Consider the following 17,703-nt stretch of genomic DNA (forward strand, 5'->3'; position numbering starts at 1 on the left):
GAAAGGGGATTCATTCCTGGCACACTCATTGACCCAGATCCCCCAACCTGAAGCCTAGGATGTATCCTAAATCATTCCTCCTCACTTCACATGAAAACAGTCACTAGGTTCTAGGGATTTTTATCTCCTTGATATTTCTCTCATTCATTCTTTCCTCTTTAACTCCAGTACCTTGATTCAATCCCTTACAATTTCTTCCCTGAAACACCTCAGTAGCCTTCTCACTTTTCACTGTTCCCCTTCCAAACCCATCCTCACCCTGCTGGGAGTAAGCTTTCCAAGACCAAACCTAATCACGTCACTTCTCTGCTTAAAACTATTCAGTGGCCACCCACTGCCTTCATAATAAAATTTAAACTCCTTAGCATAGTATATAAAACCAAGAAGCTTCATCTGCTACCACCATTTCATACAAATCCTACAGTCCAGACATACTCATTCCCTGCAATTTCTTGAAAGTGTAATGCTCAGCCATAAATATGTGCCTTTTCAGATATTTTCCTTTATCTTCAAGACCCCTTCAGATTGAAAGATAAGACCCTTCCAATTATGCTTTTACTTATTTGTCTCCACTATTTTATTGAGACACTGCTTGATAACGTAGGATTCGTGATTGCTATTTCTGTGCATCTAGTATTTCCCATGGTACTTGGCACGTTAGGCACTGAGTAAGCACATAATGAATGAAAGAACGGACACATAAGTAAAATGCTTTAAGCTTATCTCAACTGTTTTATCAGAGTAATTAGACAAGCACTGAGCAAAGAATGAAATTGAGTTTGGCATTTGTGATGCAGCTGTACCCCTCTAAGCAAAGCTTTGATCTTGAACTTCCTTTCTAATCCTAGCATTCTATGATTCTTCTCTACTAAAAGTCAATTGATACCCTTGCCAACACCAGTTGCCTTAAAAGCAGGACCACCAAAATATATAATTCCACAATGTTGGGACTTGGATCAAATGGCATCAGATAGCAGACATACTCTGGCAGCACTCTGTGCCAATGTCCACATCTATTAAGTTCATTTACTAACTAGTCTTATTATCTATTTCATGTTGGGATTTCTTTAGGGTGTGGTAAAATTAGACAGATGGGTTGAAAGTCTTCCTTCAGGCATAATTCACATAGGATTGGGCAGCTGGGTTCCAATAAGCAATCTTTAGGCCTAGAACACATGAACAAAGCAGGGAGAAATAGAATACACCATTATTTGGTGATGGGCAAAAATATAGTTGGGAATGGAGAAATTTAAAAATGATATTTGAAATGCATAAAATAAAACTGAAAAGTGGCACACATCCCTTCAAAAGCACATAGTTTCAGGCAGCAAGCTATGTATTATAGTAGTAAGTGACCTCGGAAACCAAAAAATAACTTACCTGAAATAAGTTTTCTAGTAACAAGAGCAGGGCTCATTTTTATTTTATGTTGCCATCAGCTAATTATATGAAAATTGTATAGAATATTTTAAAATGGGCAAATGGTAGTAATAAGGGAGGAAAAGATCAGAATCCGAAAGGACTTCCCAGTGTGGAAAGATGGACTGAAATAATAAATTAAGGAGATAAGTAAAAGTATTGCACCTGGATTTTACTAAAACCCAGGGGAAAACAAAATAAACCCTAGACAAGTATACATTGTACAGATATGTACTCATATTAGCAGTAGCACATATAAAAGGAGTAGGATTTAGAGTTGACAACATAGTTGGCCGGACAGACAGCATGACGAGGCTGGAAAAAGAAATTAATTTAATCATTGCCTGTATTAATGGAAGAATTGTATCTCTTAGGGGAGCCGGAAACTGCTGTGGAGAGATTCTGTTGAAATTCCTGAAACTCTGCCCCTCTCTACCCTGCTCAGTGCCCCAGGAAGCTGCTGACCTGTATGTACTGCATTGATGAGTTCTTGTTTACTGACTTCCAGTTGAGTTTCACCAAATGGTAGCAAGAGCATGAGACAGGAATGATGTCAGAGTATTCATTGCCATGGGTCCCTCTTTATACTGATTGATAGAGTCCCAGCCATAATAAAAGTCCGTGCCTCTGTCTGGCAACCATTTCCCCACATCCCTCTTCATCTCTGGATTCCAATAATGGCTTCCTTTTTTCTCTCCTTTATAGCAAGGGGTAGTAAGGATACTCTGCTTTACTAACCTGAGGGTATGCCTTATCTCATTTGAATTTTGCAAATAATTACTTTATTTAAATCTCCTCAAACTATCTAATTTCTACAACATCTATTTCCTGTGGGCACCCTGACCAAAAACTAACATTTATTAAACACCTACGGTATGTCAAGCACTTAGTATGAGCTTTTGCATTTAATGATTTCAACATCCCTGTGAGGTAGGTTTTACTGTTACCCTACATATGTTGCAGATGAAGAAATGGAGTTGTCCAAATGTTGACTTGCTTAAGGTCAAGCAGCAGGTAGGTAGCCAAGGTGGATTTGGTCACAAGCTATCTTACTTAGAGCCCAACCTGTTAATGCTATACTCATCTCACTCTATTCAGAATAGCTCAGGTCCCACCTGGGACTAGTTCTTTCACTTTGGCTTCAAACATTTAGAGGAATTAAACAAAGCAAAGATGTGTGTAGAGGCAGTGCCAGGAAGAGTGAGGGGATCTCACCACACTGAGAAGTGTGGAGCACGTGCAAATTTGCAAAATCTTTCTGAGAAGTAATTTGGCAATGCATATCAAGAACCTTAAAAAAAATCTCTTATCCTTAGTCCTATTAATTTCACATACAAAAGTCTACCTTAAGGACATAAAGATATGAATAATGATTTAATTACTAGGATGTTCACTGTACAGTAAGTTATAAAAACAAAATCTGAAATAACGTAGATGTTTAACGATAGAAAAATGTCTAAATTATTATATATGCATATATATGGATATATTTACATATATATTATATAATATTAAAAGTATTAAATTTGTACCCTTGAAATATGAGTTGGGGAAATTTTTACCATGATAATATAGGATCAAAAAGATGATCAAACTGTATACCCTATGTTTTAAGGTGAATATGTGCACGTATGTGTGTATGTATAGGAAAAAGATGATTTTGAGACAAAACACCAAAATATTAATCATGGTTATATTTGCATTTGAGAATATTTCTGAATAACTTTCTATCTGTTTTTGGCATTTTCAGTTTCATACAATAGACTGAAAAAATATAATTTTAAAACAGCAATAACTATGAACCATGGTTAAAATAATAGAAACTTCATAACCTAAAAAAGAGACAACTCAGGAAAATGTGGATGAAGGGACAGAGAAGGAAGAGGGCTTGATACTCATCCTAAATGGCTCAGGTGGAAAAACCTGAACCTGCAGAAAGCAGAGGAAGACAGACTTTGGTTTAACAGAACAAAAAGAATTCTAATGAGATTTTAAACAAGGGGAACAAGTTACCTTGAAAAATTTTGTTTTTTCTGTTAGCAGAAGTATTAAAGAAAAGGTTAACCATAATTTTTCAGAAATCTTCTTACAGTGATTTAAGCTTTGTACAAGTGGTTATGCCGGGAATTCTCTCCGACAAGAGACTAAAATGTGGATGCTACCAAGCGGTGATATCTAAATATTTCCTTACCACCAGAGACTTAATTCTTTGGGATAAAGATTTATTTCTCTGTTTGTGGGTATTCTCTTTTAATCTTCTTTTGGAGGACAAAGTAGAATGTAATTACTATGTTCAAAAAGAGTTCCTTTGGGAACAGGGTGCATGTTTTTTAGCATTTATACTTATTGACTACAACAGTTCCAAGTACATTATCTACCCATAACAATTCATGATTTTTATTTAAGTAAGCCAATGCCCCAGCTCTGGTTAAGGCTCTACCTCTGATTCACTCTATCTTGCCTGTCCTGGGGCCTCACTTCCCAGCTGGAAGAGTATCATCTCCTAGCACTGCTGAGTCTCTGGCCCCTCCACTAGCTGCCCTGGGAGCCATGAAAACAAGCAAATAAAAAGACAGAGCAGTTCATAGCTTCAGAAGTGACCAGGTGAATCTCTCTCCTCCCCACCGTCTGCCCCACATTGTCCCAAGATGTGGTGGTTCCACAGGCTTCTCTCAGAGCATCCCACAAAACCAAGTACACAGCCATGTTTCTAGAAAAGCTATGGCCACCTTCATTCCCACTTCCTTGGGATTATTTACCCCAGCAAAGTGCTAGCAATAAGTTTTTTTTTTTTTTTTTTTTTTGTCTTTTTCGTGACTGGTACTCAGCCAGTGAGTGCACCGGCCACTCCTATATAGGATCCGGCCCAATAAGTTTTGTTTTCAAGTCTGTTTTCCCAGCGAACTACAGTAAGACAGCAATTGAAATATCATTGTGAGTTCGATGATCAGAGAATATGAAATCCATCCTAGGATATCTTTGGAAAGAGTGAGCCACAGGCAAATTCTGTTAGAAAGAACTAAAGGGAGAACTGATCTGTAGCCAGAAGGAGGCAAAAAGAACCCGGAATGAGCAGCAGCATGAGGACCCTGGAGCTGAGAACACAGCCTGATGACAGCGGGTGGGCATGAGAGGATGACCAATAAACGTCACCTCTGTCCACATCTAAAGCTTGCCAAAGAATACCTTTACTAATAAACTCACTCTTCACATTAGTCCTCCCCAAACTCCATTAAACCACCCATTTAATGATGCTGTCTCATGCTAGAGTCCTTTCCCACAGAGCTGAATTCCCATTATGCTGCCAGTCCTGTGCCTTTACTCACCGACTTTCAGCTCCCCGCCTGCAATGACCATGCATGCCACACTCAGAACATTGCTTCTGTTCACAGGGAATTCTAAAGTGCCCATCACATAGAGGCCTTTCAGGAATGGAAGATCTGTATCCACAAGAACGGTCCTATCTGCAGAAGAAAAAGAAATTGCTCAGACATGTAGCCAAAACAAGAATCACTGTCTCTCTTCCAGCGATGCATCCCAAGGTTCCCCTGGTAATTTAGGAGCTGCTTACATTGCTACCTATTCTGAGCAGGTGCAGCAACTGCCAAGGGCTAGGCCTTAATAAAAAGGCAGGGGGGAAAAACCATGATAAATAAATGCTGCTGTTGCTTAACACACCAAGTGTTATGGCCAAAAGGCACTGCTTATGCCCAACCAGCTCCACCAAGCCTATCTCAGTGCAAACACACAGATCAAATGCACGCCCTACCCTTCACCCCTATCCCTTCACTCTGGCTCTAGTTTCAGAGGAGTACAGATGGTAGATATGACCTTGGCCTCTGAAGACTGACTGTTTGGGTGTGAGTCCCAGCTCTGCTGCTTACTGCCTGTGTAGGCCAACAACTTTATCTCTCTGTGCTTCAGTTATCTCATCTGTGAAATGGGGATAATAATGAAAATATCTGCTTTATTCATAAGGTTTTGTGAGGGTCAAATGAGTTAATAGATCTAAAGGTCTTATAAAATACTAGTAAGTCATCTGCAGTTCCTCAGTTCCCACCGTGTAGGGCAAAGTACATGGTGCATGCTCAATAAATGCAGGATATGATCATTATTTGTGCTGTTGTCCCTTAGCTTGTCATGCTTATAGAGCTCATTGGACAACCTAAAGTCATTATTCTTCATCTCTCCTTTCATAAAAAGTATCTTTATAACCAGAAGAAATGACCATAGATTTGTCTGAAATTAACAATAGAGTAATACATTAATAAAACATTCTCATTTAAAACAGTAAATACTTCATGTAGCTAAAGTATAGAAAGTTACTTTCTGAGGTAATTCGACAAGAATTAAAGACATCACATAAATGTTTCTGCTTAAATTTCAAGTACCATAATAACTGACACATGTAAAGGTTTTTAAGAAGTTCTTTTCATTTCTCATTCCAGGAAACAATGGGACCTGCTGTTTTTAAGGAATTACTCAAGCAAATTAACTTGTCCTTAGTTATCTTTCCTATCTCCTACCTATTTCCATAGTTATTAGACTGGTCATTCCCTCCTGTGGCAGAGACTATAGATTTGTAAACCACCCATTTCTCTTTTTTTCTCCTAGGTTTACAGTTAAACCACCACAGCAGCCTCCTTTGCAGTTAGATGAAGCCATGTGACTGACTTGTAGCTAATATCAGGTAGGCAGAATTGAAGTAGGACGTCTCCAGGTCGATGCATAAATTCAGCATGCTCACTATCCCTCCCCTTGTCCTCCAGTTGGATGTAGAGCAGTGATTCTCCAAGCAGAGTTGTGGTCCAGCGACATCAGCACCACCCACTCATTCAGCAGGATGCAAGGCAAGGCTTAGCTCTGCCAGTAAGCCACTCCCAGTCCCTCATTGTGCCCCCAGGGGAAACAACCTCACTCTTTCATACCCCAGTGACACCTTGTATATACTTATATCAGAGCACCAGAAAATATTATTCTAATCACACACATACATAACTGTACAGAAGGTAAGTAACTCTCATGGGCTGGTCCTCAGTGTGATGACATCTTCCTGTCCCACTGCTACTTCCATAAGGGAGAGACCATTTATTTTTTAAAATCTGTAGTGCTTATTTTTATGTTGCAGATGAAGACACTAAATAAATGTTGCCAAGATCTGTTGAATTTAGTCAAGATTTCATTAAAAAGTTCATTAAATTCAAGAGTTCATTAGTGACTGGTACAAAATGAAGGATCGTGCTAAACATATAAAAATAAACATATATCTCAATCTCATCTCTCACATTTTTCAAAACATTCAAACAAAAGAGTAAAATATCTAAAGAATGTTTTAGGTTTAGCATACATTGTATGGGTCCACAAGTTTAATATTAAAATTACAGTATTTAAAGCAAAAACCTTAAAAAACAAGAGTTCCATACAAATGGCCTTTATGTGTCCCAACCTATGGCCTATTCCACCAGTCTAGCTGTTGAGCCTGATTGCACAAAACAATAAAATTGGTTCAGTAACTGCCTTCTCTCACCCACAAAGTTCTCTCTCTCTCTCTCTCTCTCTCTCTCTCTCTCACACACACACACACACACACACACACACACAAACACACACACACAAAATAATGACAGTAGGTGCTTTTGAACATACTTCTAAGCTAAAATATGACACATACAAAGAATTTAAATTTTTCCTTTTGATCTTTATCACATTCTTGCCTCTTAGAAGAATTTTTTTTCTATTTAATTGCCCTACCCACTCCAAATATACTAATAAATAGTTACTGGAGGTAGGAAAGGGGGAGGGGGAGGAGGGATGTGAAGTAACTGCATAAGGGACACAAACAGTAATTGTGATTTGTAATGATGAATATGCTAATAATATTGATTTGGTCATCACACACTATGTACAAATACTGATAGTCAACTCTCTACCCCATAAATATGTACAATTTGTTTTAAATGCCAACAAATTTCCAGCAAGGACCAACGATGCTATTCTCACTTTTCTCAAGACCCAGAATAATATTTAGCATATAATAAGTGCTCAAAAATAACACCAAACAACACACACACTTACATAAATAAAATCCAGTAGCAATCAGAGGAAAAGTAGGAGATGAAGACAAGAGTAGAAACCTTGCTCTTATTTTTTTGGTGCCACACTTTTCACTTTCAAATTTTCTGGATCCATTTATTCTACCTTTCCTTTTACCTTCCTTTCCTTCCTATGACATGCCAAACCTTGTCAGATGGTGGGAACTGAAAGATGAGTGAGGCATGATTCCCTCCATCAGATGATAATAGATATATAAATAAATATGCTGTAATATGCTTGAAAGGATCATACATTCTAATTATATGGAGGTTGACCCTTCTTTCTCAACTGCTTTGAATTGAAAAGTTTATCAATGTGCCTATTTTAACAAAATTCTTCTAAGATAAAATAAACATATTCCCTGCAAAGATTTTTTATAAAGGAATTCTCCTTATATCACAATAATAAAGATTATAGCTATAGTTGCTAGTTACACAAGCAAAAGAATTCACCCTAATGTTGCCTCCAGAGCAGATCAGATGCAGGACCAAATTGACCAATCCTCAGCTATGATGACAGCTTGCAGAGGCTTTCTCTTTTTTCTAAGTGTGGAAAGTTGGGATCAATATGTCACGTTCTTTAGAAGTAGCATCATTTCCATGAAATTCCTCAAGACATTTTAATTACTCAAAAATAGTTATATTTATACAACCCACCTAATAAACATAAATGGCGGACCACCTCTAATTTATCTGTGGTCCAATACTTTCCACCTTGTCCTGTCTTGGCCATGGCTATTCCATTCTATCCTGTCAGTGACCAATCTATCCTACTTGAGAGAATGAGCACTGGCATATGGAGGGAACCATCTGGAATTTCTGTTGCTCAATGGGAGGCTGATGGGGGAGCTGATCTGGAAAGAGGCTCCAAAAAGAATTAATGACTTCCAGATGTAATTAAAGACTGCTTTTTTCCCAAAGGGGCTCAGGACCAGCCACGGGGTGGTGCCTCTTGGTTCCGAATTACATCCTCTTACCACTTGTTCATCCATCAAGCACTAAGCACCTACCATCTTTATCCTAGTATCTTTTGCCAAGAAACATTTTGTTTTGCTTTGGTTTTTTACTGAAAGTGTTCTACTTTGACAATTGGAAGGATAGAGCTTTAGAAATAATATCTAGAAAGTTAACACTAAGGAGAATCCCCTGAATTTCCCCATGCACCAAATGCAACAACAACAAAGAAGATTCAGTCTTTTATAAATGCATTAGCTACCCTCATGACCAGAAAACCTATGCCAAATTGAAAGACAGATGTCTCTGACAGAGGGCTAGGACTTCTTTAGAATCAAGACTAATTTGACTACCACTGTTACAAAGCATTTCATATAATTTCAATACTAGATTCAAGCTCACTTTTTTTTCCCAGCAAAGTTAGGGAATCAAGGTCACTATTGTGTAGCATTCCAAGGGTCTGACACTTGTCTAAATCCTGTAGAAATGAGATCAAGGGCAAAGGGCACAGATCCTGGGAATAATGGTGGGGTCACATGAACAGGCATAATTTGGGGCAGGCTGACCCATAGTTTGCATGGTATTCACTGTAGCAGGCCCCATAACTTAGGTGGTGAAGACAGTTTCCATACAACCCTGCTATTGTCAGGAACAGAGCCTACACCAAGTTTGGACATAGCTCAGACTTCTGAGGGAGAGCCATGGCATGCAAGAGCAGAGCAGGACAAACAAGGATTTTTTGTAGGACTGTTGTTTTCCTGTACCTTCCATAATTAATGGGTTGGTTTCTACCCTCAGCCTCAGCTCCAATATTTTTCTATAAGTATGTGAACCCAAGGAGAAGAACATTTTAATGCCCTTTGAATTCACTATTAAATGATCTAATCTTTAAACACTTTAAATTACACATTTTACATAATGATTGGTGGTGCTTTCTTTCCTTCGTGGTTTTGTTTAACTTTTGGGGAATCTAACAATTTATTAAAATAGTCTATCATAATTTATGAGGATGGCTGATACACCCAAGAAAAGTACTCCTAAAGTAGAATGGAAGTTCTCATACATAAATAGTTCACAGGAATGAAAGGTTGACATGATTGAAAATTAGTGTCAAGTAGACTAATTCACTGAGACGATAGCATTCAGTTCTCAAGTTTATTCTCTTGTAGAAAAAGCTGAACAAAGAAGTGATGAAGATTAGAATGCATTCTTTCTAGAACTAAATCCTTTTCAAAGAGCTGCTAACTTTATAGCCTGCCTTTTACATCAAATCCACACAGGTGGTTTCTTTATTCTACTCTGCCTATCATTGTTTTTCAAACTGGTCTTAAAAATAGGCAGAAGAGGCAGTTTTTAAAGTGCCCAGAGGCATGTGATTCGAGACTTTGGAAAGCCAGTTTTTTAATACCTTGAAGAAAAGCCATCTGCCTGCCTGATGTGTGTGTGTGTGTGTGTGTGTGTGTGTGTGTGTGTGTGTGTGTGTGTGTGTGTGTGTGTGTGTGTGTGTGTGTGTGTGAGAGAGAGAGAGAGAGAGAGAGAGAGAGAGAGAGAGAGAAGGGAGGGGAGGAGAGAGGAAAATATGTAGCACTCCTCGTGGGAAGAGGCCCATTTAAACTTTGGTTAATAAATTCCCATCCGACTCCCCACACACATTCTCTCTGTGTCTTTCTCAAACACACACAGACACACATCATTCCCATAGTAGAATCAACATTTTAAATTATGATATTTTAATTGATCAATAAAATGTTTAACATACAATGTTTATCTCTTCCTCTAGTCTAAACCATCTGTTCAAAAATATTCTGAATCTATTTAATAGGAAGGTTTTTAAATAAAATTACCAGCAGTATTAGATCAATCCTTTGCATCCCAAATTCTGAAAGGAGAATACTAGAAGGTGCTACTGTTTTCATAAAAAAGAAAAGAATTGTGCCTTCTTTCATCCTAGGCTTTCTTTGTCATTTTAACCTAGAGATGGTGTTATGCTACTGTCCACTCCACAAAACCTCAAAGAATTTGGAGTGAGTGACTTGGCTTTGCCATTTGAAACAAGTTCCACTGTGTTCTGCTTGCTCAGATGGTTAATGTCTCAAAAAACCCAAGACCTTTCAATCCCCAGAAAACCAAAAGATGAAGAGCATTCACTTGATAAATTTGAGGTCAGATGTTTAAACTACAAGGTGGTTTTATCTACATAATTTTATTACCTCTGTACATGGTTAATGAATCCTGATCACCCTGAGGTTCGGAAATAAAATCACTCTCTAACCCTAATAGTGAGTGATGCTTACATATGTGGAAAGGTATAAACTGATAACTCCAAGGTGATCCAATTATTAAATTTTTACATGTTGCAATTTGTGTAAAACCAAACTAGTCACCAAACTTATTTTCTTACATGAGTTTTTGTTTTGATTTGTTCCCTTAAGAAAATTGAGACCAACTTCTAGTAACTAAATATATTTTCACACTTTAACCTTGAAGAAACACATATGATCTATGATATAAGTGATTCACTCCTGAACAAAGCTGTTTGGGCAAAGGTCCATTTAGCAAACATTGTATTCAATGAGCTTATTTACCCCCATCAGCTCTTTTTTTGAAAATAAATCTCTTTTCATCTCTGCTTAACACTAGAGAGGGCAATATGCTAAAAAAAATATGAGATTCTTTATTTTTCTTCAGTGTTATCAATTATTTTTTCTCAAGTTTTCAGTTGTTTTTCCAACTGAAAAAAATCTAAAACATTATTAAATCCTTGCAAGTAAGATACTTGTGTTCTATTCGTTTTTAAAAAGTATGCACTTTATAAGTGCATTATTGATGCTTAAGAGAGCTAAGAATACTGTACATGACCAAGAAATATTGGGTAAATACTTTACATTTTAATATATTGTACCGAAATTTATAATTTCAGAGAAAACCAGACTATACATTATAACCCTAAATTCATAAAGTGCTTGTATTCTATATAAATACATAAATATCTTCTGTAGAATTTTTATTGTTCTCAAAATTTCCATATTTTCCATATTTTTTTGGAAATTACCAAAGCCTTTAAGAGTTTTTTTTTGTTGTTGTTGTTGTTGTTTTTGTAAATTACAGTAATTACATGTGTTCAATGCCAAGAGTTCTTGCTTGGGGCTTCCAAAATAAGTTCCTTTTCACTTGAATTCAAATATGTCTCAGAGATCTTGAGGAGTCCTACAAATTTTATTCACAATTCTAAATATTCTAACAATAATATCCAGATCTCACAACCTTTACCAAAAGTCCCAATACCTTCCAATATCTCCATACTGGCTGGCAAAGATACTGTCCTTAGAATTAATCCCTCTTTTTAACCCAGGATGTCTAGAAGTCCCCAAGAAAAGAATGATATATGAATAAAAGCATTATTACTGATCAGTTAATTTGTTTATTCATCCATTCATTCACTTAGCAAATATTATCAAGTGCTTTGTCGGGCACTTGATACATTGCCAAAGAAACACGGGCACCGTGATACATTGCCAAAGAAACAAATATAAATAAGACAAGGCTTTTACTCCACATAGAAGTAACAATTTTTATGAGATTGATTAGGTGAGTTTTGGTAGAAAGGATAAGTAGATCTGAAGCTTCTTTAGTATTTGTTTCTGATTCAATAATCAGAATAATCATGGCATTAAAAAAAATTCATGGCCAAGTCCAGGCAATATTTCAAAGTAAGGAAGACTGTGTCTGTTCCTCATTTCCTTCTGGTGCCCATCCATCTCTGAGAAACCACTGCCCTCATTTGCTCATAACTCTCTAATGGCCCAAATCCCACTAAAGCCCCACCTACCAACAACCTACATATGTGCAGGGTCTAAATAGTTCTATAGTTCCAGTCATTCCATTCACTCACCTGTGTCCCATTCCCTTCAGGCTCTACTTGTTGATACATGTTCTAAGTAGAGAAATAATACTTCAAGGGGGTGATTGGGTTAATTACCACATATGAAAGTATTACAGCGCCTGGCACATAACAGGCATTCAATTAGCTGTCACCTCTGTCATGTGCCCAACATATGTTTTTGACTGCTCACTCTATACTTGTCACTCTACTGTTGTGTGAACCAAAAAGACACAGTCCCTACCCTCATGAAACCTAACATTTTGTGCTGTAAATAGACATTGAAACACCATAATGCAAATAACTACATAGGCACAAACTGTGCAAAGTATTAGGAAGAAAAATGAATAAGGCTGTGAGAGTAACAGTGGAGGATCAAGGCTAAACGGACTCAGACCTAAAAAGTAAGCCAAAGTCAACCAGGGATAGAGTTGGGGACAGAGAGCTCCAGAGACAGGAAGCAGTATATATGAAAAGTAAGATGTGGGAAAGAGCTTCGTACATCCAAAAGACTGAAAAGCAGCAAGAATGGCTGAATTGAAGAATTTGGAGAGTAGTGAGAGGTGGGGCTAGAAAAGTAGGCACGACCTCGGAGACTATTTAAAAACTGTGAGACTTTATCCTGAGAATGACAGTAAGCCACAAAAGGATTTTTAGCAGGGAAATAACACAACAAATTTGTATTTTTAAAAGATCACTCTGACTGCAGTGGGAGAGAATGGACTAGATGAGGGAAAGTAGCAGGGGAGAACAATTAAGAGATATTCTAGTGGATCACTCAAGAGGTGATAATGAATAGATTAGGGTGATCAAAGGAGAGATTAAAAAATACACATTTGAGTAATATTTAGGAAGCAGAATAGCCTTTATTGGTTGAAGTGTCAAGAACAACTCTGAGCAATGACTAATGAAAAATGATGCCATCTACTGGAATGGAAAAGCAGGAGAAAGAGCAAGTTGGCAGCTGGGAATGGCAGATTTGTGGGGTGAGAGGATGAGAACAGAGGATTCTCTCTGGGCTGTTTTAGGGATGACCTTTAAGTAATCCAAGTGGAGATTTCAAGTTGACAGTTGGACATATGGGTTTGACACTTGGAAATAGAAAAAAAAATCTTTATGGTTTCAAACATTGTCAATAGCTTCATGACTAGCACATACATTTATGTTCTCAGAAATCATCAAGGAAGCAAAGACAGAATAAGGAGAGAATCAGTATCAGGAAGTAGATAAAAGCTCAAGGGATTTTTTAAATTTTATGGACCAGACAAAAAAAATGTGTGTATGATGAGAGGAAGTATCCTGTAGAGAGTACAAGAGTACAAATGAGGGAGAGAAAGGAGACAACTAGTGGACTGAGGTACCTGAAAAGGAGCAACAGGATAGGATGCAGAGAACACCTGATGGAATTATCTTTGAGAGAAGGTAAAACACCTCCTCTATTACAATCAGAGGGAAGAAAAAGATGGTGACACTGCAATCTGTACACACTTGTTGCCTTTCAAGAAGAACCTGAGGATTGGTACAAAAAGTAAAAATTAAAATACCCTGCAAAAGAGTGTGAACTTGGGGCACACTTTCAGTTCCCCTCTAAATCATGTAATATAAACATTAGATTCCACCTGCCAGGAACCAGTCAGAAATGATCTCTATTTCAAAACTCTTTGTGGGAAATAAATCTGTGCATTTCATTTAATGTCCCTTTAAGAAACCTTATTACCTTAACACCATCTGAACAGGGTTCTTTTAAAAGTAGTGAGAATTAATACATAAGAATGAGTAACTGCTGTACAGACTCATGAAATAGTTAATGTAATTAATGCATGTGTGTCTATACATCCATGTATCAAATCAAACATTTATTTTACATATGGGATCTTTTTAACCATTCATTCATTCTCAGGTAGAGACTAGTTACATGCTACAATATGAATGAATCTTGAAAGAATTATGCAAAGTGAAAGAAACCATTGTATGATACCTTCTACAGAAAATGCCTAGAATAGGCAAATCTATACAGACAGAAAGTAAACTAGTGGTTGCCTGGAGCTGGGGAAAAAGGGGAATTAGGGAGTTATGGCTAAGGGGTATGGAGTTTCTTTTGCATTTAATGAAATGTTCCAAAATTGATTGTGATGATGGTTGCATAACTTTGTTAATATAGTAAAAGCCACGAATACTAGCCTTTAAATGAATGAATTGTATAGTATGTGAATTATATCTCAATAAATCTCTTAAAAATGAAGTACTTAATGAACTAATATGAAACAATCTTCAAACAATATCTTTTAAAGCAAGGTACACCACAGTTTGTAATATGTTATCATTTATGTAAAGGGATGGGATAAGAAAAAATAAATGCAAACATGTGTAATTTTCTTTTTCATTTTTGTATATACAGCACAGAATAGTTCTGGAAGGACTCCCAACGAACTCGTAACATTGTTTCCGAGAAATGAAACTGGGTGGCTGGAAGGTAGGGGTGAAGATAGAATTTTCAACGAGTATTCTTTTTTGCCTTTGAATGTTGAACAAGGTAAATACGTGGCCTATTTAATTATTTTTTAAAAATTGAAATTGAAATTAAAAGTAGACATGTTCATATTTTTTATTTGATATAGGTGAAATTTTAATCTCGTGCGCGCATGTGTATGTGCGTGTGTGTGTACATCTGTGTGCATGATTCTTTTCATGAATTCTTCTCATCCTTGCCAGACTTGCAATTTTCTTCCACCACCATCAGTGCCTTGAGAAAGATAGTAAGCTGCGCTGTCTTTTCTCACTTGACTTGCTTTTTTTGACTTCTTATTTCTAACATCCCTTTGTTTACATTTTGATACGTAATGTTGCCTTCCCATTTTATCTCCATCTTTGCCATTTTTACATTTGGATATTTGTAAAATGCTTCACACTATTGAGTGTATGTGAATCCAGTAAAAACTTGACTCTGCCATTGGAACTGGAGTTCAATACAATGTTTTCATTTGTTCTGACTTCAGTTCTTGCTTGTTAAATTAATATTAGGACAACAACAAACTCCACATCCTTGCATAGATTACACTGCTCTGTAGAAAGTTATTCTTACTGCAACTTTTCTTGCCCATAATCACTGGAGACAACTTCCTGAAATAATAATTAATGGGAAGGCAAACAAGAAAAAGTATATACAATGAAAACCAGAGAATAATGAAAGAAAGATCTGAATAATCAATAATCAATTCAATATCCCAAGAACTAATACACAAAGACAAAATAGAGCAACTGTAAAATTTAGCTTAAGTATATTCTGAAACATACTTTAGAAATACATAATATAAAAAAGAACACTAAAAATAGTCTCCAATATTTTCTTTAAATTTTCTTATATTCAAAACAGGAGTTTTTAGTTCATCTGGCATAGCATAACTTAATAATACAACAGAATTTTTTCAACAGATAGATAGACAACTATTCCAACATAATTTACTGAAATTTAGTCTTTTTTCACTGGTTTGAAATGCCATCTTCATCACCATGTAAACTGGTGACATATGCACGAGTCTGTTTCTAGATTCTATTTTATTTCATCACTTCCATTTCTGTCTGTCTCTTCCTATGAAAATCCACACCACTTTGATTGCTGGGCTTTATCTAGAGCAAGCCTCCACAAATCACCCTCTTCTTTAAAAAAAAAAAAATCCTTGCCAGTTTTTGTATATTTGCTTTTTCTTCAAAATGTTAGAATCAGCTTCTCATGTTCTCATATTTTAAAAACCCATATACAATTTTAACTGGGATTACTTGAATTAAAAGATTCATGTGGGGGAAATCTCTGCAATACTGTGTTTTCCTGTACTGGTATGTCATTCCATTTAGCAAAGTCTGAGGAGTTTTTTTTAATATGGCATATGAATCTCATGTTAAGTTTATATCTAGGTATTTTATCTTTTTCTGCCAAAAGCAGAATCTTTTATCTATTACATTTTCTAATTGGTGATTGTTAGTATATAAGAATGCTATTGTTCATGGTATGTTTGTGGTGTTTCTAGCCATTTTACTGACCTCTCTTGTTTCATAGTATTTCACTTGAATCTCTTGTACTTTTCTAAAGAAAACAATATAGGTTTATCAATAATTGTTTCCCTCCTTTCTAATGGTTATGCCCTTTATTATATTTGTTCTTGTTCTACTGCACCGTCTGGCACCTCCAGTAACAGGAATGATGTTAGGCATTCATGTTTTGATTCTAACCCTAATGGGAATGCAATTAATCTTTCACAGTTTATTTTCTTTTTTTTTTAAATTTTCACAGTTTATTTTCTTGTAAATACTTTATATCAAGTTAAGAAAAAATTCTAGATTAATAATGTGTTATTGTTGAGTAGGTATTAAATTTATCAAATGCTTTCCTTATTATAAATTCAGAAGACTTTGGGAATATGCCTTACAAAATTCACTTGATACCACCATGTAAACATTTGTCCTTCTGGTGATGGAAAACAGATGAGTTCAACACACTATGATTATTAGTTTTTGTCCTTAAGCAAGGCATACAAATAGCTCTGTGCCCTATTCAAGAGAAAGACTGAATATTTTCCACACCAAAAGAAAAGAACAAACAAAAATAAACCATAAAATACCTTCAAAAATCTTGCTTGAAATGTGTGCTTAGATTTTATATTTCCTTGCTTTTGATGCTTCTATAAAATAACTTGGAGAAAATTTCCCCTTAGTGCCCCAAATACACTGAGAGACTTGTGATTGGATATTATCATAAACCTATAATTTCAGTTTTCAGTTTATCTCTTCTGTATTAGTCCTTTCTGTTGTTTATAACAAAACACACAGAACTGGGTGACTTATGAAGAAAACGAAATTTATTGCTTACAGTTTCTGAAGCTGGTGGTGACAGTGACCCAGGGGTCTCACATTGCAAGATGGTGAAAGCAGAGAGAGCAGAGAGAGAGCAAAGCAGTCTAACCTCCTCATTCATTCTCCTTTGAAAGCCCTCAGAATCATGCCCATGACCACCATTCTTAATCCATTCACTGGGCAGGGACTCACAGTCCAATCACCTCTTCACGACTCCACCCTTGAATCACCACAATAAGATTACCCATCCTCTTACCAGTCACAGTGGGGACCAAGCTTCAAATACATAAAACTTTGGGTGCACAATTCAAGGTTCAGTGAGTTTTGGGGGGGGACATAATTCAATCCTCTAAATCCTCCTTCCTCAACCCACTCTATACCATTCTTCCTTCTACCCCACTGCCCTAGAAAAGCTTTTCTCTGCTCACACTCAACTTAGCCCCCTAAGATATGCAGCACGTCTATCATTCATTCCCATGGCCCTGTGGGTTCTGGGGCCTTGGAGAGTCT

General features: G+C 36.7%; 1 protein-coding gene across 1 annotated transcript in view; it reads right to left on the reverse strand.

The window, feature by feature from the left end:
* Window positions 1-17,703, reverse strand: part of PKHD1 (PKHD1 ciliary IPT domain containing fibrocystin/polyductin) — a 455,019-nt gene that overhangs the window by 151,909 nt on the left and 285,407 nt on the right. The window contains exon 52 of the mRNA XM_063096948.1: window positions 4,746-4,883. Coding sequence (XP_062953018.1) covers window positions 4,746-4,883 — 138 coding nt within the window. The remainder of the gene's footprint in view (window positions 1-4,745; window positions 4,884-17,703) is intronic.

Source organism: Cynocephalus volans, chromosome 5 (genome assembly GCF_027409185.1).
Source record: "Cynocephalus volans isolate mCynVol1 chromosome 5, mCynVol1.pri, whole genome shotgun sequence".
Classification (NCBI taxonomy): Eukaryota; Metazoa; Chordata; class Mammalia; order Dermoptera; family Cynocephalidae; genus Cynocephalus; species Cynocephalus volans.